This window comes from Heloderma suspectum, chromosome 6, assembly GCF_057233095.1.
Source record: "Heloderma suspectum isolate Gila_16-S chromosome 6, 16-S_ref, whole genome shotgun sequence".
Classification (NCBI taxonomy): Eukaryota; Metazoa; Chordata; class Lepidosauria; order Squamata; family Helodermatidae; genus Heloderma; species Heloderma suspectum.
Genome location: NC_139463.1, coordinates 126995426 through 127022078, shown reverse-complemented (window position 1 = coordinate 127022078; position 26653 = coordinate 126995426). Strand labels below are relative to the sequence as shown.

At 47.5% G+C, this 26653-nt stretch overlaps 1 protein-coding gene across 2 annotated transcripts; it reads right to left on the bottom strand.

Moving 5' to 3' along the window:
- Nucleotides 1–7810: 7810 nt before the first annotated feature.
- Nucleotides 7811–26297, bottom strand: ATP1B2 (ATPase Na+/K+ transporting subunit beta 2). 2 transcript variants are annotated; one of them, XM_084806817.1, is made up of 8 exons: nt 26135–26297; nt 16432–16560; nt 14475–14579; nt 11878–12080; nt 11346–11402; nt 9466–9492; nt 9099–9197; nt 7811–8046 (listed from the first exon to the last, which is right to left on the bottom strand). In XM_084806817.1, exons 1-8 carry the CDS (start codon nt 26244–26246, stop codon nt 7882–7884), a joined length of 897 nt encoding a protein of 298 aa, XP_084662943.1. In that variant the 5' UTR covers nt 26247–26297; the 3' UTR covers nt 7811–7881. The 2 variants fall into 2 exon arrangements, with proteins under 2 accessions (XP_084662943.1, XP_084662944.1); XM_084806818.1 differs by lacking the exon at nt 9466–9492.
- Between the last annotated feature and the right edge of the window lie 356 nt (nt 26298–26653).

Below are 26653 nucleotides of genomic sequence, written 5' to 3'. Positions count from 1 at the left end.
TCTCCTAATATTCAACCCAAATCTATCATCCTGTAACTGCAGCCCATTAGAGCTAGTCCTGCTCTCTGGGACAGCAGAGGACAAATCTTTGCCCTCTTGTTTGCTATTTTTGAAGCAATAATGAACCAGGGTGCCTTTGAGCATGTGCAGAGTGCCTTCCCATTCCCCAGTGAGGGACTGCAACCTGCAGCCACCCCATGAGATATATAAAAGGGCATATATACATGGCTTCCAAGTCACACAGTGCAAGGTTGATGCCCCTGCGCCTGTCATCTGACCATTAAGCTGTGACACATCTCCAGTTTACTGCAGTAGCAAAAGTCTAATTCCCTGTCTGCAGAATCTGAGGTTCCATAGCATAGAATTATCTCTTATTTGCTTAATCACAAAATGCTTGGTGGGAGGAGGACAAGAGGACTTGGAAGCCGGAATAGTCTCCGTTCAACAACAAAATCTTGCTGTTCATGTCCTGAACCCCTCAAGTTAGTCCACCAGGGCATACTGTGCACCCAGCCAGAAGCTGATCCTGCTGGGACCCTGGGCGGAGAGATTGCCTTATGCACGGAGATTAAAGAAATGCAATCTGTTTCACTGCGACAGCAGCTGATAGAAGACTGGCGGGTGCAGAGTGGGGGAAGGGATTAAGGGTGATCCGGCCTGGAGAGAAAGAGATGAGCAAAGAGCCAATGCAGGGAGGGGGGTGGGAGATGCAATATTATAGCACAATGTGGGGAGAGGGGGGAATATAGGTTATTGGGGGGAATTGCCAACAGACTGGACAAAGATGTATCTCCCCCGGCCCTCAACTCCTGTGGGGGGAAAGCATCCACCACAGTGAGAAAGCAACTAATCCAGGTAGAAAAGACCGCAAGGGAGGGACCTAGTAACAACAGACCAGAGCACCCACATTGGAGATGGAAATCTCCAAATCTGAGGCCTTATAGACCCTGGAGGGGATTAGGCAGCAGAGGCTGGTGGCTCCGATGTCAGTGAGGCGGTGAATGCGCTCCGGGTTTCAGTCAGAACTCTAAAGGAGCTCTCCAAGGTGCTTGCACCTTGGAGAGCTCCTTTAGAGTTCTGACTGAAACCCGGAGCGCATTCACCGCCTCACTGACATCGGAGCCACCAGCTTCCACTGAGAGTAGGGGTGCAAGGAGACAGCGCTGTACTGGGGCCTCATTGGAACCTTGGGACATGTTTTGGAGCCAAGGCAAGTCAAGAGTATTATTGATCATGGGCTTTTCCTACCACAACCAGCCTCACACACACCCAGGAGCAAGTCTGGTTTTTAAAATAGGGATGTAGCCTTGCATCCCTTCCGGTCTGGAGTATTTTGGTGCAGCCCCAGCTCCAGGAGCAGCTGCATTTATCTGTAATGGCAAAGACAAAGAGCTCTGTGGCACCTCAGAGGCTCCCTGGTTTACTGTGGCCCAAGCTTGAGTAGGCAACACACTGCTGAATCAGACATAAATGCAGGCAGATGTTATTATGCAGGTCTTGGAAATAAGGCAGGCAAAAATGGGGTAAGGGCTAAATGACATTGCGGCTTCAATCTGTTGCAATGTTGCAGCATGCATGTTTCCATGTAACACAGAGCTCTGCATCAGGCAAAATGAAATATAGCAGAGATTGCTGGGGGCAAAACTGTGGGACCCCTCCCTGGGCCTGTGCTGCATCAGGTGACTATCCTACTTTTCTGTTTAGTCAGATTAAGAATTCTGTGCCACCTTGAAGCTTGCATGCCTTTAAGCCTGTAGATAGTCCAGTACGACATCCCTTCATTAGAAGAGGAAGAGGCGGAAATAATGCTGCAATTCTGCTTAAGTGGGGCACATTCTGTAGTACCAAAATGGGGGATGACATTTCCTCGCTGCTGCTCACGCTAGCTGCTGCATCTGCAGGGAGCTGTCTATGGTGCTGGGTTTCCTGAGGGGACCCAGCCTGGCTTTTCCCCAGCCAAGCTGCAACATCGACCCCCCGCTTTCCTAGCACCCCACTCCTGCAATGAATGGAGTGCTCTCCGTTGCCAAAGCAACCCTCCTTCTGCAGAGAAGCCCATCGCCATGACAACCATCCCACTTTTGGGAGCTGGCTCCCCCCCCCAGCTGCATTGCTACCACCGCCAAGCAGAGGCTGCATCAATTGGGGCCCACCGTGCTGTACATTAAAGCCTGCAAGGGGCTTGGCATCCCCCTGCCCTCCCCATTCCTGCAGTCCCCCAAAGCAGCAAAAAAACAAAAAATGATGCCCTGGTTGGATCACCACACATAGCCAGCTGGTGCCCAGGATTAGACAAGTCTTCTTCCTTCTGCTTCCCTTTTGGTATGATGTACCCGGTGCTTGCACAGGAGGAACCTTTCCTTTTTCCTTTTACCCATTCTTTTTGGTGGGCAAAGATGCTTCTTTACCTCACCTCCCCCTGTCACCAGGGCCAGAAGCCAAAGGTACTCACTGCTACAAGATGATGCAGATAACTTTCAATCCCTTTCAAAATAGCACAAGACTACACATAAAAGGATCCATAGTAACTGACTTCCATATGCTGAAAAATTAAGCCTGTTGCATGTTCCCAAAATTCCTTCATATTATAAACCAGTTACTGGGAACTTTAAAGGGGGTAGGATGAATGCACTCTGTATGCATCAAACCAAGAATCTAGTGCCTGAATTTGCACTCTTCTTCAAGGGTGTAACTTTGAACCACAGCTCATTACCCCTGAAGTAAATTCATATGCCTTCCTACCCCTTTTGCAAAAGCCTCACTCAAGACAGGGAATTCTCACCAACACAAGAACTCATAACCACCAAAGGTATTCCGATTATTGTGGGGCAAATCTAGATGTATTGCTGTATAATTATTAGTAGAGTCACACTGAGGTACAACTAACCCTATCTGCTCTATTAAGGGAAATTTTCATTTAAGAGTTCTGTACTTTCCAGAATTCTGCACAAGCAAAGAAAATACACATCATTCTGGACTGATTATAGAACACCGCATCGTGGGAATCTCAGTTTTCTCAAGGAAGATATTTGGCCTCCTTTTTAGCAGAGGGCAGTGGGGGGAAGAGTTGATGCCTGGGGTATGATCCAGAACCAGAAAAGTTCACCATTTATTTATTTCATTTCTACACCACCCAATAGCTGAAGCTCTCTGCGATTGTCAGTGGGGCCAGGGCTTCTTCAGCGGCTCACACAGCCTCCACCCATGGCTAGCGGAATGATGCAAAAATAAACAAATAGGTGCAAAAACGATAGTCATGCACAACTGTTACAACTTGCAGGATATGAAAAGTCTTAGGAGTACACAGCCCTGCAATGCCTAAAGGGCCATGGTCTAATGTGCCCCCCAACTATTCTGGAGAGCTGACAAAGGGAGAGTTAAGACAGGAGAGTAGCCCAACTGGATCAGACAGTGGGTCCTAGAGTAGACAGCCAAATGTCTCCAGGAAAGCCCTCAAGCTGGGCATGAATTCAACACCCCTCCCCCTCTGTTTGGCCCCAAGCATCTAGTACATCTCATACACAAGGGCATAATGTTTCCTCGGAGCAGGGATGCTGCATTTAGCAAAAAGAAAACAAAAATGCCAGTAATTATAACCGATTTCACAAAGACTGTCGTGAAATTGACTGGCAACAGGAAACATTGTTCCACAAAATGTACCATGAAAGGTACAGAATTAATTCCCAGAGGATACAGACTCGCCTTCCCCAGCTGGCTACCCTCCCGTGTTTCCTACAACTGGGGGGGGGGGGACTTGATGGCCTTGTAGGCCCCTTCCAACCCGACTATTCTACGATTCCCATCATGGCCCTTGATTGGATCCAGCACGGCTCTTCTTGTCGCAAAAGGTGAACAAAAGGGCAGCAATGTGTTTTCTTAAGTCCATGAAATCTTACTGCTCCCAGGAGAGCAACATAACCGTAGCTATGATTTCAGGCACTTGCTGTGCTGCACTGGTGTATCACACGTTACACAGCTTCTTTTCTGCAACTGCCTGTGGCACGCAAGGGTGTTTACAACACCGCCATACCTCGAGACTTCCATTGCGATTCCCAGGTCAGAAAGATGGCAAACACACCCCCCACACACACTAATAATACAATGGCCAAGGGCTCGAGAGCAGCATGTGTGCATGCTAAGAATAGCCTGGCATAGATAGTGCAGATGGGCACAGAAAGGAGCTGCAGGAAGCATCTCAGTTTGCCAGGCCTCGGGAGTGGAGCAGCAGGCTAGAATGAAGCCACTGGGAAGCGAGCCACCAATGAAATCTCAAGTCCCAAAGTGGGAAATCCACATGGCACCCCAGCTGTTAATATGGCTCCCCTCGAAATAGTGCCTCATTGAATGGGCGCTGCACAAGAGCTTTCTGCTCCTTTTCCTCTGTGCTTGTGTGTGTGTGTGTGTGTGTGTGTGTGTGTGAGTTCCCAATGACTGCAACTGCACAAAATCTCAGTGAAAAGCACAGGTCTCACCCCCATAGCCACCACCCTTTGGCACACACATTTCTGTCACAGTCTCGCTGCGGGCAAACCAGTAGGGTTGGGGAGTTGGGGGAGAGTCTGCTTTTTAAAAGGCCAAGTGCTTCCTTCCCGCTCCCCTCGGCCTCCTCTCCCTGTCAGCCCAGTGAAAAGGGAAAGCCACAGCAAGCCTCAATGAAAGCCATTCATTCCGTCTGGCTCGCAGGGGACGAGGGCGCCTCTGCCAACGCCTCCCCATCCCCCAGCTCTGAGCACGCCAGCTTCACCCAGTGATTTAGGGGCAGCCCCAAACCACCAGGAGACAACAGCACTCTCCTTTCCCCACCTGCTTCACTTGACCATGTTCAAAAATCATGCCCCCACACACATATGTCTGGGTATCCCCCAAAAGCCATCACATGTCTCCTCTTTGAAAGGGTTGTCCCACAGAACGCCACTCATTCCATTCTCTGTTCTGAAAGAGCCTGCCATTTGGGGACAGGTTTTTTCCCCTTTTAATCTGGTGGCCCTAGCCAAAGAGAGACATCGCATCAATTTCCCCCCAAAAGGCAAGACTTTAGCACAGTGATCGCTTTAGCAGTCAAGTACTTCTTTTCTGTCCTGTCCTCACTGGCAATTCAAGCAAACAGGAGAGCGCTGCCTGTGCTACATAAACACTAAAGAATGGTAACCGCCATTAAAAGGCACCACAGCACAATGGCCTGTGGGCCCGGCGGTTCCCACCCCTGGCCTAGGCCCTAGAGGCTCAACTGGATTGACAAAAGGCCACAGTTTTTGTGGCCTAGTAACAACCACCACTGGAAAAGAACAGCCCACCATAAACTGCGGGCTTACAAGCCACCACTAAAGGGTATCATAACTACAGGAACAGCAGGTGAGCAGCCTTACCCAACCTGGTATGGCCCAGATGTGTTAGACTACAACTCCCAGCATCCCCCAGCTAGCTAAGGAAGGCTACTTTAAGAAGGCCTAGCAGCTATCACTGAAGAACACCTGCAGCCTAGCAATCACAATTAGAGGCCCAGGTCACAAATACTTTCTGACTAGTAGCTCTGTGTCCCCATTCCACAAAAAAATAGCTTACAATCATACAGTCATACAATAAGTAGGGCTGGAAGGGGCCTACAAGGCCATCGAGTCCAACCCCCTGTTCAATGCAGGAATCCAAGTCAGAGCATCCCTGGCAGATGGCTGTCCAGCCTCGTCTTGAAGGCCTCCAGTGTGGGAGAGCCCACCGCCTCCCCAGGTCATTGGTTCCATTGTCGTATTGCTCTGACAGTCAGGAAGTTTCTCCTGATGTTCAGCCGGAATCTGGCTTCCTGTCACTTGAGCCCATGATTCTGTGTCCTGCACTCTGGGATGATCCAGAAGAAATCCTGGCCTTCTTCTCTGTGACAGCCTTTCAAGTACTTGAAGAGTTCTATCATATCTCCCCTCAGTCTTAACATTTCATTTTGCATTGCATCAGAATGCCTTCTGGAGTTGCACATGGTATCATTAAAGCCAATGTTTCTCTCAACACATACGTGTACTCATAAAAATTCAACACAAAACCAGGTTTTTAAAGTTTTATTTCTCATCTTTTACAGTAAATCTGATACAGGCAATTAAATAATTCTGCAAATAAAAACCAAGAACAAAAAAAATTCAAAAAAGTTAAAAAGCCAAGGAATTTAAGTTATGTCTTCCATTCATACATGTAACGACTTCTCAAACGATGCAGCCTTAAAGGTAAAGGGATGAAATTTAATAATTATTAAAAAATAAAACGCAAGGAAAGTTAAAAAACCTCCATTGCCAAATTAAGTTTCTTTCTTTAAAACACACTTCTTTTGTTCAACAAATATTAACAGGCAGGTGGAGGCAAGGATCTAGAGAACCAAAAATCTCCATCAGTTAATTAAGGTTGGCTAAAGAGGCATTATTGGGTTCAGTCAACATGTCCCCCCTCAACTATGGTGGAAACAGTGGTTTAATTAATGTTATATTATCTTAGTGCAATGTGCCACTATAATAACAGATTAAAACAACTGTACACTAAAGAATGAACGGGGTCAGAGTAGATCCTATTTAGAAAGAAAGGGAAAGGAACGGTGAGATTAGACAATTAAGACAGACAAACTGCATTCACAGCTGCCATGCTAGGAAATCAAAATGGCCACCATTCACAAAGAACCCTTTACTTCCACCATTTTCAAAAGCTGCTTACAATCAAGAAATATGACAAGCTATTGCCATGTAGAAGTCAAGGGGAAAAATGTTTCAATTCTGGCAGCCATTTTGGGCTCTCAGCACCCATGGCACAATGTTGTGGTTTCAGTTTTGTGTTCTGTAGCCAGGATGGCCAAGCCTGTTTGGTCAGCATTCCACACTACTTACTGACAGAACTAGCCAGTAACAAAATGGCTGCTATTCCACAGCAAACAAAACAACGCTTATAATAGTGGCCATTTTGCTTCTTTATAATGTAGACTGAGTGCTGCTGTTTTGCTTTTTGACCAACACTCCAGTCAAACTGGTAGCGTCTTGCTACATACACAGCACAATGCTATGCACATCTACCCAGAAGTCCCATTGTGGTCAATGGGGCATAGTCCCAGTTACATGTGCTTAGGATTGCAGCCAAAATCACCTTTCCCTCCCATTAACAGAATCTTTTGCACATCATAGCAGCCACAAGCATTTTGGGTGACAAAGTCAGAATGGCTTCCAACAGTCAACAAGGCTAATCATTAAGCTCAGTAGGCCAAATCCACAATATTCCTTGTGGAGACCAGGAAAACAAGAAGGCCCGCAACTTGGCTTGTTGAGAATGCCAAATTGCCATTACAGAAGCTATTTAACAGGTTTCCAGGCAGGAGCTAAACTGGTAGAAAATATTGAGGGGGGGGGAACAGTGCTGGAAAGGGGGCGTGTAAAAGCAGGAAAATACAGAGAGCAGTACCTTAATTTTTAATATATATAAAAAATATCTATATACATTTATTATTATATTAGGAAATATCTCCAGGGGCGGGGGTCAAGGGGGGGGGGTCACAGCCTCTGAGCTCCCCACAGACCATATGTGGGGTGAGAAGGGATAAAGCAAGTAATGAGGTTAGAACGAGCCAAAGTAGCATTCCAGATACTGGGAGTGGAAAGAAGGATGAGTGGGTGGGTGGAAGCAAAGCCTTCAGTTTTAGGGTTGAGGGAGCTGGGATTGTCTAATAGCAAAGGTTAGTGACCCTAGGATGAGCAGCAGTGGTCAAGAGAGCCCCCAAATCCCACACACCCACCATCATCCCCCCCTTCCTTCAACATCTATGTGCCAACTGTTCTAAGCTCTGTCCAGACAGCAGACAAAGCCTGAAGGAAAGGCTAGCTTTTGAGGGTGTGAGGGGATGGAGGAAGGACCGAGAGCAGCTTAGTCTTTGTTGACCCGGATCTTGAAAGCCACACGGCCGGCAAACTTGTCCCGCTCATCGGTCGTGGCAATGTTGGCAGCGTTGGCCTTGCATTCCACGTGGTGGTCATAGTTGAATGTGAGGTTAAGGAACTTGACGGCCACAACTGGCTGTGTGTAGTTTAACTGAAGTGGATTGAAAAAGGGGGAAAAGTCAGAGTGAGGACCAGATGGGCTAAGAGATAGTTGTCATAAACTGACTGGTGGAACTCTCCACTATCATCTCCCACTCCCCTTTAAACCCATAAAGAGAGTAACACATGAGAGCCTCTAAAATCAAACAAAAATCTTGGTACGAAGAATCTAGGCCACTAAAACTCATTTAAAAACACAAAGCATGTCTATTTTGTTGTTGTTGTTGTTGGTATTCTTCGTTCAAGTGACTTTGGCTGACTGGGAATTATGGGAGTTGCAGTCCAAAACACATGGAGGATGCCAGGTTGAGGAAAAACGCCTTAACACTTGTCTTATTATATTTATATTACATTTTTATTATTACTTTTACATCCTGCCTTTTTTCCTCTCACAAGGAACCCAAGGCGGCTCACATAGCCCTCCTCCTCTCCATATTATCTCCTCTCCTCTCACAACAACCCTGTGAAGTAGATTAGGCTGAGAGTTAGTGACTGGCTCAAAGTCACCCAGAGAGCTTCATGGTCAAGTGGGGACCAGGACCTGGATCCCCTGAGTCCAGCACCCTAACCGCTACACCACACTGGCTCTTATGTGAGGTTTCTTTCTAAACATTGCATAGTTTCTCCCCTTGTATTGGGGGGGTATTTATTTTAATTTAGATTGGAATATTTCTAGATTGATCCACCGCTCAATGAGTGCTCGAGGAGATGGTTTTCCATTTTGGAAAGCAGAATTCCTATAAACCAGAAGTTGAAACCAACAGCGCTATGCGCATCCACCCCGGCCCAACCAAAACATTTAGTCCAAGTTTGCAGCACATGTTTGTCCTCTCACCCCATCTTTTCAAACTGCCTTTTAATCAAAGACATCAAGAAATCTACGTTTGTGTTGAAAAGGAGGAGGGGAAGTGGGGACATTTGATCAAATCCTTCAGGAAATCCCAGCAACCCAGGTGTGGATGGTGGAATGGACAGAAGGGAAACAGAATTTCCCAGCATGCACCTGCAGGGGGATGAGAGACTCCTGCAACAGGTAATACTTACATGAACTTTTTTGCCATAGTAAGGGAAGTACATTAGGTCAATGTTGCCATTGGGTGGGAACATTTCCATCTCTCCGAGTTTCTGTGCATCCTCCTCTTTCTGTGGGAAGGAGAGAGGAGTGTCACATTATAAATTTAATGTTTCCCCCTCCCTGACATACACATACTATCATGCAGCCTTCACTTGCTTCTACCTAATCCATACCACACTCACGATTAATGACTATGAACGCCTTCATTCCCATGGGCTGGCTACTCATCCTCCCTGCAACCCCATTCTGCCATTATCCATGTATATTCACTCAGTGCCCAAGGTGAGTCCCCCCCACCCCAGGCCAATCCCAAATCCCATCCAATATTGTTCTTACTAGAATTTCTTCCTGAGGGTCTTTTTTCTGATGATGGAAATGTAGAAGAACAAGAGATTGAATGAATGAGTAAATGAATAGGTGGGGTGGGGAAAGGCAACAGCAATGAAAAAAAAAGATAAGAGGACTGAATAGAAGTAATGAATAAGAGGGCTGTGTGTTTTCTGCAACTGCACTATCCAAATCAGAATTTTATACTCAAGCCCACAATTTATGGGAACCCCCGCTGCCATAAATTAAGCAAAAATCAAGATTCTAGTCCTTCAAGGCTATGAAGTTAGGCAATGCACGGATGCGCTCAAGCCAGGTAACAATCCCAGAAGGTTGGTACAGAGGGGTGGGGGAGCAGAATTCCTGGTATTTTGATAAGGAAGAGAGCAGAGTGCCAAGCATTCACTAGGAGAACTAGACAAAAGAAAAAGACATTTGTTCTATTTGCTTGATTTACGCCAGCTTTCCTTGGTGCAGCAGTTTTTGTTATTTTTCATCACAGATTAAACACACCCCTCGATGACCAATGAAGGGCTGCTATTGGGGTGGGGGGGACCATGGAAAAGGGAGGAGCCAACGTTTGGGTGAGTCCAGTGGTATTTATGTCTACTGGACACATATCATTAACTCTGGAACCACAAGATTGAAAGTTCTTAAAAAAAAAAAAAAGAAGAAAAGAGGTTTTCTAGTATTCACATTCTCAGCAGATAAAAGGCAGCAGCAACTAACCTTGCGCAGGAAGTCTGTTTATTGAGATGCCTTTTAGAACACCAAGTGATAGAACTAATGCAGCTCCCTTAGGGAAACAGATATTCTTGACAGCATGACCCCCATTAAGAGATATTGATGGCCAAAACAGGCATTACTTTAGATCTCCCCCACTATGGGCCCAACTGAATTGGACTCCCCATGCCTGCAATTTCTGTTGCAAAATAGCTAAAGGATCACTACTTTGCAAAAAAGGGGAAAAAACTGATTGGGCCCATAGCAAGGGGTGTGGTTAAAGCCTCCTTCCCCCACACAAATCAGGGGTCCAGTGTCTACTCTAAAGTAAGGATGAAAGACAGACATAGGTGCTAGCTATGTTTTTAAAGTAATGTCCATTTTGGCCCTGAATGAGTTTTCTCCAGTCCTAAAAAAAAAAACTAAGTCAGGAGCAGCCCACATTTCCATAAGAGGTTACAAAGTACTCTTTTAAATTTAAAAATTCCTGTCCTCGACACACAAAACATACCCAGTTACAGTTTACTAGGTGGGTGTTCCCCAACAATGTCAAGGAACCAAGTTCCTGAACTCTTTGTAGTTGGGAGTATGGAGGAGAATGGAGTCAAAGGAATTAGTTACAGCTATTTCTACTGGCTATACATATTGAAAGGGAGAAGTCAGAAGTGGGTGGACAAAGTATTGCCGGAGAGGGAAGTGGGGTGACTTGTCTGGAGTACAGGAGGCATATGGTAGATGAAAATAATAGGGGTCTGCTAGAGAATCAGGACTGCTAGTTCTCCCAAAAGCAAGATGAATTGAGCAGCTTATTGGTAATTGGTAGCTGAGAGATGCACGCTCTATCACTGTCTCCTGGAGCAAAGTAGAATCTAAGAAAGCAGGGAAAGCAAGAGTAATACTTCTTGGGTTCTACAATCCACTAGGCTGTATCTCTCCAAACAATTGTAGTTTGATCCTCTAATGTTTTGGTGAGAGAAGCCCTTACCTCCTGCCTGGAGCTGGGACTCTGAATGCACAGAATATTTATTTCAAGAGAAAAGGGGATAAGAGTGGAGTGTTAATGGAATGAAGTAGGTGAATGGCAAGAGAGAGAGAGAGGGAGGGAGGAAGGGAGGGAGGGAGGGAGGGAAGGGAAAATCCACATGGTGGAGTGTCTAAGACTTTACCTTTGCCATGCAAGTGATATTCACAGCCTGGTTGGCTCCAGCATAGAAGTTGATGACCTGCAAAGGAAGAAAAGGGATTAGGACTGCAAAATGGCCTTCACACACTTCTTACCCTCCCCTGTCCAAAAAATAAAATAAAATGGCTGAGCATTGTGCAGGGCAACACCATCTGCAGAAGAAGAGAGTGCTGTTTGCCTCACTACCGGAAGGACTGACACCTCTATCTAGCAGCTAGAAGCCCCTAATGCTAAATGTGCCCCCTTCTCAGAGGAGTGCTGCTTGGTCCCTGCAAGTTGCCAAGCTAGAGATAAAAAAGGTAAGGAAGATGTGGCACCCATAAAATCAGAACCGGCATTGAAATGCAGGCCCACCACTCATCCCTCAAAATGCCCTTTAAGGAGAATTAGTTGTTGGTCAGGTGCTATAAGCATTAATATGACTAAGCAGTCTGAGCAGCCTCTGGGCAAGTGACTGGATCCATTTTATGAGTTCTCACAATTCCCTGCTCCCGTCCCACATCCTGCTAACCTACCCGGTTCAGTTTGACGAGGATGCATGGGCGCCCGTCCCGGTAGCCATAGGTGGTGTCATTGAGGCCCGAGCAGTCCTTCAACACAGTGCGGTTGAACTGGCAGGCCCTCTTGGGGTAGTTCGGCACCCCGTTGTCTCGCTGCTCGTTGTAGCGCCCTGAGGTGCAGACCTCATTGGTGGCCGCTTGCCTGGAATTATTGTAAGCTGCAAGAGGAGGCAAAAGAAACGATCATAGGTCAGTGATGGAGCACCTGCTTTGCATGTGGAAGGTCTCAGGGGCTCAGTTCCTGGCATCTCCATTTGCTGTTGTTGTTATCATTATCAACATCAATTCCATTTCTCTACCACCCCACAGCCAAAGCTGTCTGGGCAGTTTACAGAAGTTAGAACATTAAATAACAGTATAAAAAGTTTAAAAGTCATTTACATAAAAGCACACAGACAGTATACACAAACAACATCAGTCATAACTAAAGACACATCCAGGACCGATTAAAATCGATCATGTGCTGCCAAATGCCTGGGAAAAGAGATAGGTCTTAATCTGGTGCCAAAATATTAACAGGATGGAAAAGACCTCTTTCAGCCCAAGACCCTGGTGAGACATAATCTGCCAGGTAAGACAGTACTGAAAATAGTCCGACTTGGTCTCAGATACCTTGGCATATTCATTATGCCTGTATTCCGAAAGAGGGCGCGAAGGCACATCCAAGAGTCGCTGTACTCCCAATGGAGAGTTTTGACATGAGCCTGCAGGCCGTGCCCCATCCTGCCACCAATGGGTTGTGTACTCTTCTCCAAGTCACTAAATCTCCCTCCCCCATCTGTAAAATGTATCTTTTAGAACAGGGGGGTTGAGCCTCTTTCAGCCAAAGGGCTGAATCCCATTTCGGAGAAGCTCAAAGAGGCTGCATTCCAGAGGCAGGCAGGGCCACAGGTAAAAGGGGGCTGGGCAAAGGCAAAAGCAGTGGGGCAAAAACACCTGTGTATATTAACTGAAAGCGCTTCCTGCCAGCAAGTCAGCCTCAGGAGAGGCATGTCGACCTTTTGGAAGGGGGGGGACGTGAAGTTTTTCACCCCACCAAAGCCTTTACACATGTGGAAAACAATTTTATTTATTTCAAAGGTTAAATCCCGCCCCCCACTGTTGGGTCAAGACAGTCAGAAAAAGTATTATGCCTAATATCAGATACTCTCCTTCAAACATTCATTATCTTTAATCTCTGATGAAAGTGAACATGACCTTTAATTTTCCGTAAAGAAACGTTTATCCCAGGAGAGCTTCAAATGGCAGGTACAAATAAGAACATAAGAAAAGCCTCCTCTGTTTGTCTTTCAGCACTTGATTTTCAAAAAGATATTGCTTCTGAATCGAGATGTTCCACTGAGCTATGATTAGTAAATTTATCCTCCATTCATTTGGCTGATCCCCTTTTAAAGATATCTATGCCAGGGACTTCACCATGTCTTATGGCAACCTGCTCCCTAAGTTAATTATGCATTCAATGATGAAGGGATAATAAGGACTGGAAGAAATAATTTTAAAGGACTGCAGCTTCTCTAGGGTGCCTACAACAAAAATAGAATAAACAATTGTTCTGCTGCTGGAGATCAAACAGGTTAGTTTATCTTAATGAGTCGGGGGCGGGGGGGGTTGATGTATGTGTTCAGAATCCTATCTTTGAAGCTGCTATGGACACTCTATCCAGATGAGCCGCTTCTGAAAAGTCTTGTGCCTTTTTCTAACAGTTGAGAACCATGAATTAATAGTCCAGGTGTACATTAAGCACAAATCAAAAGAGGCTAAAATACCATACAGCCCAATGTGTATGCAAGCAATGAACACACCAAGAGTAATGCTTTCCATTTTAGTAGCCATAATTTGGGCTTTGTTTTGTTTTTTTAAAAGCAGCCCAAATATATTATGCTGTTGTAATCCTTACAACAACCCTGTAAGGGATGTCAATGAAATGGAGAGGAGGAGGATTATGTATGCTGCCTTGCGTTCCTTGGAGGGAAAAAAGGTAGGATATAAATGCAATCAATAATCAGCCCCATATTACAGATTTGGCAAGGGGGCAACTGAGGTCTCACTAATTCATAGCTCAGTCTATCACTTCTTCCTGACCTAGCAGCATTATGTGAGCCTCACCTCCAGTGAACAATACATGAAGAATGATTATTTTAATGACATCAGATTTTATGAAAGGCATGGAGAACTCTCAGCAAAAGTCAAAGGGGGAAGAGATACACATGTAGTTGAAAAGGCACCGTTAGGTTTCATACAGGAGAGAGTTCCGCTGGTTAATGCACCAAGCTTGTTTTCACACTCACCACTACCTGGGGACCTCAGCTGTACATAGTGAGGCTGCAACAAAAGCAGCCTTCCCCAACCTGGTGCCCTCCAGATATGTTTGACTGCAACTCCCATCATTCCCAGCCAGCATGGCCAATGGCAGTTGCAGTTCAACATCTGGAAGGCTCCAGGTTGGGGGAGGATGGAATAAGGGTGTTGCAGAGGCAGAGAATGACATCTCCTCACAGTATCACTTGGCGGAAAGGACTGGGGGAGGAGTTGCCCCCCTAGCCATCACTTACCATCCAAAAAGTTATTTAGCATCCTCACATAATTCTCCCAAGACTCAGTGTTGGTAACATTGTAGGTGATATCCAGAGCTTCCGTCTTGGGGCGAATCATCATCCCTGCGCCAGGGTGGCAGGGAGAGGAAAGAGAGAACAGAAAACAAACCAATTAATTAAGGAGTCCCATCTATCTGCTCCAATCCCCTCCCCATGTGGACTAAAAGCTTGTCTGTTTCTCTTTCCCAGGCATCTCTCTGCAAATCCGCTTTGGACAAAAATAACAGCAATTGTCCCCATGGCGCAGCTGATTCAGAGATGCACATGTACCACTTGAACTCTCAACTGCTGAATGCATGAACAGCCTCCAGAGGATAACAAAGAGATACCCATTTGCACCATTCAACCTGTGATAGCCGTTTCACACATGTACGTTTCAGTCAACGATCAATGTACATGCGATGTGTAGATGCACCCTTAATGGCTGAGGATTAAAGTGACTTTGGGGAGGTGGGAGAAGACATTGCCAACACCTTATAAAGGTGGAAGGTTGAGGGTAACCCTGGTGCTAGACTCCCACTAACTATAGGACAATGAGGCCAAGCTATCCAGGCTGTTACACACTTTGTGGCCCTGGGTATAAGTCAGGGGAAGTGCAGTGATTTTAGCACAACAGGGAGACATTTACTAATCCTCTAGTACAAGATGTACAGCGAGGCAATGGAAGTGCCATAAGGCACATAACATCTCACTGCAAAGCCACAAGGTCAGACTAGATGACCTCAACAAATACCGCCTCATGACAAGCTAAAACCAGCTATAGCCTCCTTGGGGGCACCACAAAGAAGACAAGCCACCTTAAAACCAGTTTGGCTTGAAAGGCACATAAGGCTAAAGGGCATATCTACATTACAAACGTCCACTGGCTTTATATGCCACTTTTTAAACGCCATGGGTGACCCCCCCAAAGAACCTCAGGAATCACAGCTCGGTGAGGATGCTGAGAATGGTCTGCCAGAGGACCCTAGCACAACAGCCTCTGGAAAGAGCAAGTGACCACTACATCAGCTTTAAGCCTCTCCCACCCTAACCCGCCTCACAGGGTTGTTGAAGCCCAAACACTGCTCTGATGACGCAAAAACACGACAATTTACCAAGCTTCCTCTCGGGTTGGAGATTCCTCCCCCAAACCCAACAAACCAGCCCCATCTTGCCATTTCTGAATCTTTGCCAATGCCTGGTTCTTCCCAACCCCAATGGGACTTATCTGAATCGAGACGTCTGCTTTCACCATAAATGCTCAGAAGGCATGAAGGCAAGAGGGTATTCTAAACATGACCAAGCCAACTGAGTAGCCCTAGTCAGCTTCTGTGCATCTATAACAGCCTCCTCCAACCTGGTGCTCTCCAGATCTATGCAGGTTTCTAGGCTTAAGCCCCAGCACCTCTCTTTAGAACCCAACACTTATATGTCAGCTCCTGAGCTTTGCCCAACAACTCTTCTCAGAGATTGGAGTCTAGGCACCCAGCAAAAGGAGGTGGTAAAATTAACCACTCCTGATTGCAGGTGGGAATTGTATTTGTTTTCTCTCTGCACAAACATTTTATGGGGTGGGGGAGGAACACCCAAAAATGGGGGAAAACCCCTCCTGCCGTCTGAAGGGGTGCAGCTCATTTTACCACCTTGCTGCTCTGCACGCACAGACCAGAGCACATTCCTCAGACTGAGCCTGCAAGTCCCAGCCACATCAATGTACAGGGCCTAACACATGGCCAGCGCTAAGGGGCCTGTGGAGGACACCACTGCAGCCGTGCAACGCCAGGCCAAGTGCATCACCAGAGGGTGCACATCACACAAGTCCGCACAAGACACAGCAGTCTAGAAGGGAGTTTATGGAAAATGTGGACCAGAACCTTTGTCCTGCACATGGAGTAAGGACTGATGGGGAGGAAGGGAGCATGCCGCAAAGCCTTACCTGGGACAGAGAGGCGGTCCTGGTATTTGGGGATGAATGGATCCACTGTTTGCAGCATTACCCACATCGTCAGTGTGAAGAGGGCAGTGAGGAAGCCATAGAACACCAGGTAGAAGAGCAGGATCAGTGCTGCGGGAGGAGGGATGGAAGAGACCAAACTGAGGGAGAGAACCAGCTGGTAGGGCCCTACACAATCCCACAATCTCTTCCTTACTCAGATTTGCTCTGCTCTGTCTCCTCCCTCTTTATCAGCCACCCTTCAGTAAACCTTTAGCAGGATAACATCCCCAGATGCACGCCAACCACACGACATTGAGAAAGAGCCCCTATTAATTGCTGCCAAGAAAACACAGTAATCCGTCTCTTGCGCCTCCCCATAAAGTCCATCCTATACAGAGGTGTAGTGCAGCCAGGGCTCGCAGGGGTGCAACACCTGCACTTTTTTGATTAGCAGGGATTAGCTGGCGGGCTCAGAATTCCCTGTTCCCTGAGCTGCAATCCTCATGGGGGCGGGGGGGGGGGAGAATGTATTTTCCCAGCAAGGATATATTGCTCCCTGTTGTAACGCAAAGCATTTTGTGGTGGCTTGGTCTTGAAGGGGCCATCAAGACCCATCCGCTTTCCAGAAGACCTGCTCCTGGTGGTGATCAAAGTACTAGAACTGGTTTGTTGATATGGATCCAGACATCTGCCTGAATATTTGGACGCTCCTTGAGGACGCGGCTATGGGGACTAGCGAGTGCCTGCACTTCAGAACGTAAGACTACACCACAATCCTATATTAGAGTAGGTGGCAATCGGGCGCCCTCCAAACGTTTTGGAGTACAATTCTCAGAAGCCACATCCAGCATGGCCAGTGGACAAGGATGATGGAATTTGTAGTCTAAAACATCCGGAGGGCACCAGGTTGCTTAATCCTGCTATATTCTAAGTACCACCCCCACCAAATCATACACAACTTTTCTTCACCCCCCCCGCCCCCATTTTGCTCCTTGACACCAGTCTTGCTAGATACAAGGGCTCTGTGCCAATTTAATTAGATGATTGAAGAAAAGGAAACCTGAGATACCCACCCCACACCCCCCCTCTAGATATCCCAGGTAGTTCATCAGGAGGGCAGCTGCGCCATGCATGGCAGCAACACTTCAGGGATAAGAAATTAAAAGGGGACAGCCGTACCAAGCCCCTAACTCCCACCCACCCCTCTTCTTTGATACGCCATTACGTCTGCACCTAGGAAATATGCTGGGGATGTCATGCATGGATGAAGGGGGACCAGCATGCCTGAGTTCTCTGGGAGAGGGGACACCTTCACCACCACCTAGGCATGTTTGCCAGAAGCTGGAAGTGGATAAGGCTGCAAAGCAGGACCAGAGCGGCATCTCGAGCCCTGGGCCAGAGGGTTCGGGTCCAGTGGTTAGAGCGGTGCTTCAGTTCAACCCTTTCTGTGGCAGGGCTCAGACACAAAACACGCAGAGGAACCACGAAGCAACCTGTACGAGCGTGCCTTCCCTTATGCACCACCCAGGCAAGCATGGCAGAATATGCCAAGGTCTAAGGGAGCAGGAAGTCTGGTTTCTAGGGCTGGGGGCACTTCTTGTTTCAAAGTTTGGAGAATGGTGTCAGGGGGGCATGCAAGAGCAAGGGACCAAATCTAGAGAAAGCTCCAATGAAAAGGTTTTCCCCTACTTCGTACGGTTTGGGACCGGGCTACCAGAAAGACCACCTTTTCCCATACCAGCCTGCTGGGGGTTTTAAGATCTTTGGGGGAGGCCCTTCTCTCAGTACTGCCACCATTAGAGGCATGCTTGGTAGTGCCACAAGACAGGGCTTTCTTGGTGGTTGCTTCCAGGCTGTGGTACATCTGAGGGTGGCTCCCTCTCTGTTTTTCTGTTGGCATGCAAAGACGCTTCTGTTCAAGCAGGCCTTTGGCTTGGAAAATGCTCTGCTGGGCTGGGTTCTGTTTTTATTCTGTAAGTTTTGGTGTGTTTTTATGGGTCTTTGTGATGTATTTGCTTTATTATTGTTTTGCACTATGTTGTTGCCTTAATGTTTGTATGATTGTTAAGCCACCTCAAGCACCTTGTTCTTGATGGAAAGGTCGGCTTATACATTAAATAAATCCTTTTTGTCTATCTTTCTGGGTCAAACAGGAAGCACTACCATCTGTCAAGAGCTGGCGTTTACCTTTACACCAAGAAGAAATCAGTTTTGGAGAGAGAGTCTTTGTGTTGTGTTCCAGCGTTGTTACTATAACTTGCATAAAGAAAGACTGGCACAATCTGTCATACTAGCTCAGAGGAATAGAAATGTCGCATGTCAAGCCGCGCTGGAATACATTCTTGGAAGATCTCACTGCTGGCTTCTTTAGTGAAGGTTGAACTCCCATCAGCGCCCCAGACACATCTGCCTGCCTCAATTTCTAAACACGGTTTTCTTCAACATGGCTTCCTCTCTTAACACAGATATGGGCCAATGCTAGGAGTACCCATTTTGCTGTCCCAAGTGGAAAGTTGTTCCAAGGAGTAAGTAAGGGACTACTTCCCTCTTCTACTGAGCTGTGATGCAACTCTCACCTATCAGTGAACAGCATCGCTGCTCCAGATGGCATCCCCCTTTTCTCCCACAATACATACCTTTTTAATAAATGAAGAATCTACATAATAAATACGAATCTAGCCTCCCCCCTCTAATATCATGTTCTCCTAGGTGAAGAGGCAGAGTAAGTCCTTATCTCAGGTCTTGCCAGCAGCCAACAAAAACTTATCCCTAATATTTGCTGCTTGTATCCGTATGTACTACAAATGGTTTTTTATCTACTACTAGGTGAATACATATAGTACATAGTTGTCCAACTACTCCCTCTCAGTAGTACTTTCTATACCTAAGCAACTTTGGCTTCCTCCCACCTAATTTAAATGCAGCATAACCTTGTTGTCCTGCTCTCTGTCTGATAATAGTTAGCCAGGGTACATTTTATTTTTGGCAGCCAAGAGCCTAAGAATGCCAGGATGTGTACTCAGTTATAAACTTCCTTAGGCATTCTTGCCTATTGGGGAGAGCAAAGGTTATCAGCTTCCAGTGTATCCCGCTAGAAACATACTACAAGCATGCGGTACCTGTTGTAAAGGCACCTGCATTTTAATTCTGATAAACCAACAAATTAAAAGGGGAAATTGTACTCTGCCTACCATAACCCTAAAGGTGTTTTTATCTTCGCTAATTTGTATAAAACAGAAAACTTACTTCTAGAGAGGACAAAGGCCACCTACAAAACCCTCAATGCAGATACAATAGTAGGATTACTAGCGTTTTTGGATTTGTAATGATTTTTAAAGAAAAAAAGTTTCCCAAAGGAATATTGAAAAAAAGCTAGGATATCAGAATTCTGAATGGTCTTTTCACTAGCATTATCCTGTTGTTTTCTAAGGTGAGACAACAGCTCCAGCTCCATTCTTCAGGTGACCATTTTTTATGGGGGAAAAAACCTTCTTCCCCATCTCCAACAGAGAGAGCTGGGAATATTATTCACAGCATAAATGACTCTTTACAGAGGAACGGAAAGTAAAGAGACGGTTTCAATGAGCTTAGAACCTAAATGAGCCTTCCCCAACTCCCATCAACCCTATGCTGGCTGGGGATAATGGGAGTTGTATTCCAGTACATCTAGACAGTATCAGGTTGCAGAAGGGTGCTCTAAACTCTGACAGTGTGGAAAGAATGCAAAGAGAAGGGAGAAGCAATTCCAGAATAACAGCAGCATAGGTGAGGTTGTGCAATATGTACATTTATTTAAGTGCTCAATCACTTACAGAGTGTTAAACATAAAAAAAAGTTTTTAATTAGTTGAAAGTCCCTGTAAAATGTGGAGGTGACTGAGACTGCAACTTTTTAGCCACTCAGCTAATCTGTAGTATAAATCTTCATGGTAAAGACACAAACAAATACTGGGGACAACATGGTGTTAAGACTGAGTACAGTAATCTCCAGTAATGCATTTAACAGGCTGTTTTACAAGATTTTTTGAAATCTGCCCCTTTCATCTGCCTGAAACCTGTGTTCAGGTTTGGGACCTGAGCTTGGCTGTATCAGAGCTGCTCTCTAGAATTACACAGGGTTTATTCAAGGTTTACACCTGGGTCTTGTAGGACATGCAAGCCCTCCCCACACACAGGCCCTTTGCGAAAATAACAGGTTATGTTAACACCAAGGTGACTCTTGAGTTCACATCAGCAGACCTCTCCATTACGCTGCAATTACTGAATGACGTCATTATTGCAATTTTGCAGATTGGAGAACTGAGGCTAACAGGAAGTGACTAGTCCCAAACCCCACCCAGTAAGAATCTGTGGGCACAGAGATATTTGACCCAGGCCTTCCTGACCCAAGTTGCAACACTCGATATTCGATATAGGCCATGCAACTGAGAAACAGACCCAAACCCAGACACTATAGATTAATCATAGGTTAAGCCACTCATAGTTAACCTATAATTAGGTTAACCCCTGACCCCGGGTTCGGATGTCACATAGCAACCTCCAGTTAGCCCGATCAGAGGTTGAACATGCAAAATCGCTGCGGAACATGCCTGGCAAATCGTGGTTTAAATCAATGTACAATTTCTGCCGCTTTGTGTGACTGGGCCCATAGTCTATTAAAATGAGCCCTGCACCACTCACTCCTCTCTTGCAATGCAGTACAAACCACCACCACTGCAGACAAGAGTCAGAGCGAGTAGCAGGAAGAATCAAGAATCAAGATGATGAAAGACGGGCGGGGCAGCCCCAGGCAGGGAACAAACTCGTATGCAAAACCAATTTATGGAAGGGAGGGGCCGTGGCTCAGTGGCAGAGCCCCTGCTTTGCATGTAGAAGGTCCCAGGTTCAATCCCCACATCTCCAGGTGGGGCTGGAAAAACCCCTACCTGAAACCCCAAGAGCCATTGCTGCCAGTCAGTGTCAGCAATTTCGGGCTAGATGGACTAAGGCACGTCTGACTCAGTATAAGGCAGCTTCCTGTGTTCCTGTATTGATAATGTCACTGAATCGTCCAATGTGTTGTTGTAAAAAATAATAATAGCGTGTCAGGCAATTCAGAGCCAATAGTAAACCTGTGGTAACCTCAGTGTAAGTTTTAAAAGACCTTAACAAGCTTCAGGTGTTAACATCAGCAATTCCTAGCAAATGGTGGCAGCTTGCACGTCCCTCGGGGCTTGGTGTAACCCTGAGTAAATTCTGTGTTGTTTTTCAAAGGAGAGCAAAGCTCAGATCCAGCCAGCTACTCTTTAAAGCCAGCCTTCCCCCATCTGGTACCTTCCAGATGTGTTAGAGAGCAACCCCCTTCATTCCCTGCCATTGGCCATGCTGGCTGGGGATGATGGGAGGTGCAGTCCAACACATCTAGGGGGCACAGGTTAGGGATGGCTGCTTTAAATGCTTAAAGCTACAGTGGGCAAATCTGAACACACATCCCCCCCTTCCAAGTACATTTGGCCCAAATCTTTCCTTCCTGCATCACCCCGCCCCCATGGGACACACGCACCTTGCAGGCCCAAGCTGGGAAGCTGCAACTCATAACACATTAACCCCAGAAACCTTGGGCCTTGGACAGCAGAGGCTGAGCTGACATGCGAGGAGGGCTACGTTAATCCCGCCTGTGTCCTCCCTCACACATGCAGAGCCGGGCCAGGCAACCGTGCACTCATCAGGATCACATAAAAGGCAGCAGAAATCAGACAGAGATGATGGGGGTCTCCCCATCACCCCTTTTTTATCCACACCTTTAGGCCTCCCGTGCCCACTACAAAGCCTTAAACTGTAGCTTTTATGGCCTTCCTGAAATCTCCATCTTCACTCAGTTTAATCATCAGCAAGAGGTCCACCCCTGTTTTGCCACACCAGAAAGGCCTCCCCCCGCCCTTGAAACTTTCCAGACCTCTCCAATAACCAGATACGAGGAGGGTCCAATATTGAAAACTTCCTCAAGATCTCATTCTGCGCCAAAATCTTGACAAAAGGGCCATCCCTCCCAAAGGCTCTTCCTCTCCTTACTTGGGCCAACAGCTGGGCGTGGGGATCTGGCCCCCTGCACCTTAGAAGATCCATTCATGCACGGGAAGGCATCCAGCTGCCCTGAATGGCAACCCCCACCATTCCCAACCATTGGCCATGCTGGCTGGGGTTGGTGGGATGTGTAGTGCAAAACATCTGGAAAGTGCCAGGTCGCTTGCCCCAGCCTTAGGGGGAGATCTGTTTTGCCTCTCCGAAGAACACTTGACTCTCTTCTCTGGTCAATAAAGGACCTTTAGATGCAAATAGAAAATGGGGTACCCCACGCCTCTCCCCTGTTCCTTGTGCCTTTTTTTGCTCCATTAAGTGTCCATGTCCTCCCCCTTCTGCTCGCCAGCGCCATCTCCCCTGCCAGCTGCATAAGACTAGGCCAAGCCTGTGCCAACTCCACCCCCCCATGCACTTTCTCTCTCTGCAGTGCCAAAGAGAACTGAACCCCCAGCCAAACGGAGAAGGAAGCCTACAAAGTACAGTCAATTTTTGGCCTCTCTTCCTCTCTCCCCTCCCCAAATCAGTATCAGCTACTGCAGTGAGATGTGGGGGGGGGGCAACATGCTTCTGCAGCGAGTGACAACCCAGGCTCAAAAGAGCTCCTCTGGCAACCCTCCCCCCACCCCGCATAACCACAAAATCATCAGTGTGCACACATACACATACACACACACACACACACACACACACACACACAGTCAAGGAGCCCACAAAGCAAAGGGGGTAATAAACTGTGATAAAACACTGAGGCTTCGTTCTATCGAGGCACCACTATTTCAGGATCAAAGCCCCCCCCCCCCACACACACACACACAAAGCTAAGGGGCAAAAGGCCTGATGGTGACAGACAGATGCAGCATTTTCTTTCCAGCACCGAAATATATTGGCAAGGAAGATGACAAGAGATGCGGAACGGTGGAGAGGGAGAAGAGATGGTTGTAAGGAATTGGGAGAGTAGAAGACCACTGGAGGGGGGTGGGTAAAAAAAAAGAGGGAAGAGGAGACCAGATTTGCAGACAGGGCCTGGGGGAAAATGACGGGGGGGGGGGAGAATCTGATGGAGAAGTTACAAGCTTTGCAAAATAATTTTACCAACAGGTAAATTTAGAGCAAGGCCACCTACATGCCAAATTCTGCAGACCTGTAGGCTGACAATGCGGCATATCCAAAGGTTGGATTTCTCTCCTACTAGAATTCCTGCCTCCCCCATCCTCACATTTCCTTCAGTCTTACACTCCTGCAGGTCCTCCTCCTTTCCGTTATCAGTGTGAAGCACCAGCATGCCAACCAACCAGCCCCTCTCCTCCCCCCACCCCAAATCATACTCCTTTGCAACCCACAGCAGGCAATTTGGGGTGACATGGTAGGTAATATTACAGGCAGGGGGAATCAAGGGGCACAAATACTTGGGAGGGTAGAGGTAGAACTATGCAGGGCTCAAGGATTTGCAATGGCAGGTCTAAGACGACAAGGCCCCATTTATGGGGTGATGACTGGATGAGGAAAGGTGGGGTGGGGATCTGTAAGTTAACAGTTCGCAGATTAAGAGGGTCTAACAGTTGGAGGGTGCATTGATCAAAGTGAATTTGGTGCATGCACAGACTGGCACCATATAATAAGAAGGGGAGTTTCTTTGGGGGGGGGTGCAGAGACTTCAAAATGTGTATATCTGAGTGGGGATTGAAGGTTTGCAAAGAAATGGTGTATTGAAAGATAGCCACTTGAAACACAGGACAAAACAGGAGGCACAACAGAAACTGCAACCAGCGAAGCCCCCTCCCCGCGGGTGCCAGGAGGGGGCCTTGTTGACAGACTGGGCAGGCAGTGGGGGAAGGGGGCTTTCAGGCCAACTCAGCAAAAGGAAAATAATGACCTACTTTTCATTCTGCTTGGTGGTGGCAGCAGCAGAACCTTTCACTGCATTAATATTAAAAGGGGGAGAAGGAGAGCCCACCCTCTCCAAAAACATTAGCACCAGGAAGCACATACCCTCATACAATGTTTGTACCCCCAAACCCTAACCATCCCTATACAGAATATGATTACTGCGGACCGCAACCCCCTCCCCCAAGCCAATTCAGGCCTATATTTAGTTCATATAGACACCCATAAACTATGTGGAAACCCCTCACCCATGTTAACCTACCAGTCCTCTCTATTTATTCAGATCTTTCTTCCCCCACCATTTTCTACTCCCTTAATATTCAAATTACCTCTCATTCTGGGCAAATAATCCCCCCTCCATCTGTAGCGATGTAGTAGCCCTGATAAATCAGCCCTCCTGTACCCCCCCATTTCTTGTCGCATCCCAAATTCAGCACTTCCAGGATTTTATTTTCTCTTTAACACACATTATTATAGCCCCCATATTTCCTCAGCTGCTACCTCTCTCCTTTCAAACTAGTATTCTGTAGCTCTTTAAATGGTAACCCCACTCCCATTTTTCTCAAATCTGCCCTTCTCAACTCCCTACAAAGGTGTTGTGGCACCCCCCCCCATTTTCTTAAAGAAGGGAGTGGTATCACCAGGGTTACATCCAACCCCCCTCCTCCATTCAGCAATTTTTAAGAGCAACGACCATCTCTCTGTCGATTTTTCAAGGCGGGGGGACCCTTCTTTGGCAAAAGTCTCAGCCACCTCTCCAATGTTCTAGAACATTGCAAAAGTCAGATCCCCCGCATCTCCCCCTTTATACCAAACACCCTATAGATACACCCCACAATGCAGTCTGGAGTCCCTGGTAAACTCAGAGAAGGACAGCCACCATATTTTGCTTTCTGGGCTGGGTGGGTAGGAGTAGGCTTTTTTATTTTTGTTTTTGCCCATGGTGCAAACAGCCCTCTCTGCCTCCCCCCCCCCTTTTTGCTTATTCGGGGGCTGCAATCTAAGGACCCACAAAATTCCCTTTTAAAGAAGGCTTGGATCATCCCCCCTCCTGTTCAAAATGATAATTATTCTAGAAGGGGGGACATTATTAGGATTTCAGTGTTCCTTTATTTCTCCACCTTAAATACCCAGCTATAATCTAACATTCACACGTACACGCACAATGCACAAAACACACCATCTCCATCTCTTCAATTCTATATTACTTAAGGTCCGCATAGATTCCATTTTCAGGGGTGTTCCTAACAGCCCCCCCATGAATAGGTGCCCCCCTTCTAGAACAACATCTGTCATCATGGCTCCGTAGGTATCCCCTCCTTTATAATGCACCCCCCCCCCAAGCCTCTTTGCATCTTCCAGGAGAAAACTCGTTCCTATTCCACCCCCTCCAAACAATCTCCTATTTATCCAATAGAAGAATCTCCCTTACATAATGCTCCAAAGAGCCCCCCACCCCCCATAATATCTGGGGAAAGCAATATTAATCTCTTTCTCTTTCCGAACAGGGTCCCCTTTTCAAGGCGGCTGACTTGGACTCCGAGTTCACGTCCCTCCCCCGATCTCCCCAAAATAATCCCTCTTCCATGGCACTGCCCCCCGCCTCCACTAATCCCCCCTTTAAATAATAATCCCCCTCGGCTAGAGAAGCCCTTGAGCTATCTTGTCATTAGATCCTCGCAGCCTAAAGATGCGCCGGCCCGCCGCCGCCGCCGCTCTGCTGGGCCCCCCGGGGGCCGGGGAGAAGGGGGGAGACTCACCCCAACTGCTGCCGGTGCGCCCCATAAACTGGTGCGTCCGGGGGTTCCAGATGAACTCCTTCCACTCCGTCATGACCTGGCCGCAGCTCTTCTTTTCCTTCTCGATGGCCATGGTGCGAAAATGGGGAGGGGGCCGAGAGGCGGGGGGCAGATCCTGGCTGGGGCGCTGCCGCGAGGCGGGGGGGCTGGTCTTCGGCGCCCCCGGGAAGGGCGAGTCAGAGGGGCGGCCGGGCGGGCGCAGCAGCAGCAGCAGGGAAGAGGCGCGCGAGAGAGGCGGCGGCGGCGGGCCAGGGAGCGGCTGCGAGGATGCCCGGGCGGCTTCTCCGGCGCGAGGGGAAGGAGAGCGGCGGGCACGCGGGCTCCTACTTATCCCCCTCGCCCCGCCCTCGCCCCGCCTCCTCCCCACTGGGCTCCGCCCCTGCCGTGACTAAAACGCCGCCTCCCCCCGCCTGCCCGCCCCGGGGCTTCTCCCCCGTCCCGCTTCCCGTGGAGGGTTTCCCCGACGGGCCGGGCTTTCCC

Excerpts from the sequence above, each read along its gene's own strand:
- ATP1B2 (XM_084806817.1), bottom strand. The coding sequence starts at position 26,246 with ATGGCCATCGAGAAGGAAAAGAAGAGCTGCGGCCAGGTCATGACGGAG. Across the intron at positions 14,580-16,431 it reads GGACCGCCTCTCTGTCCCAG|GGATGATGATTCGCCCCAAG; the intron begins GTAAGGCTTTGC and ends ACCCTGGCGCAG. Across the intron at positions 8,047-9,098 it reads ACTATGGCAAAAAAGTTCAT|TTAAACTACACACAGCCAGT; the intron begins GTAAGTATTACC and ends AATCCACTTCAG.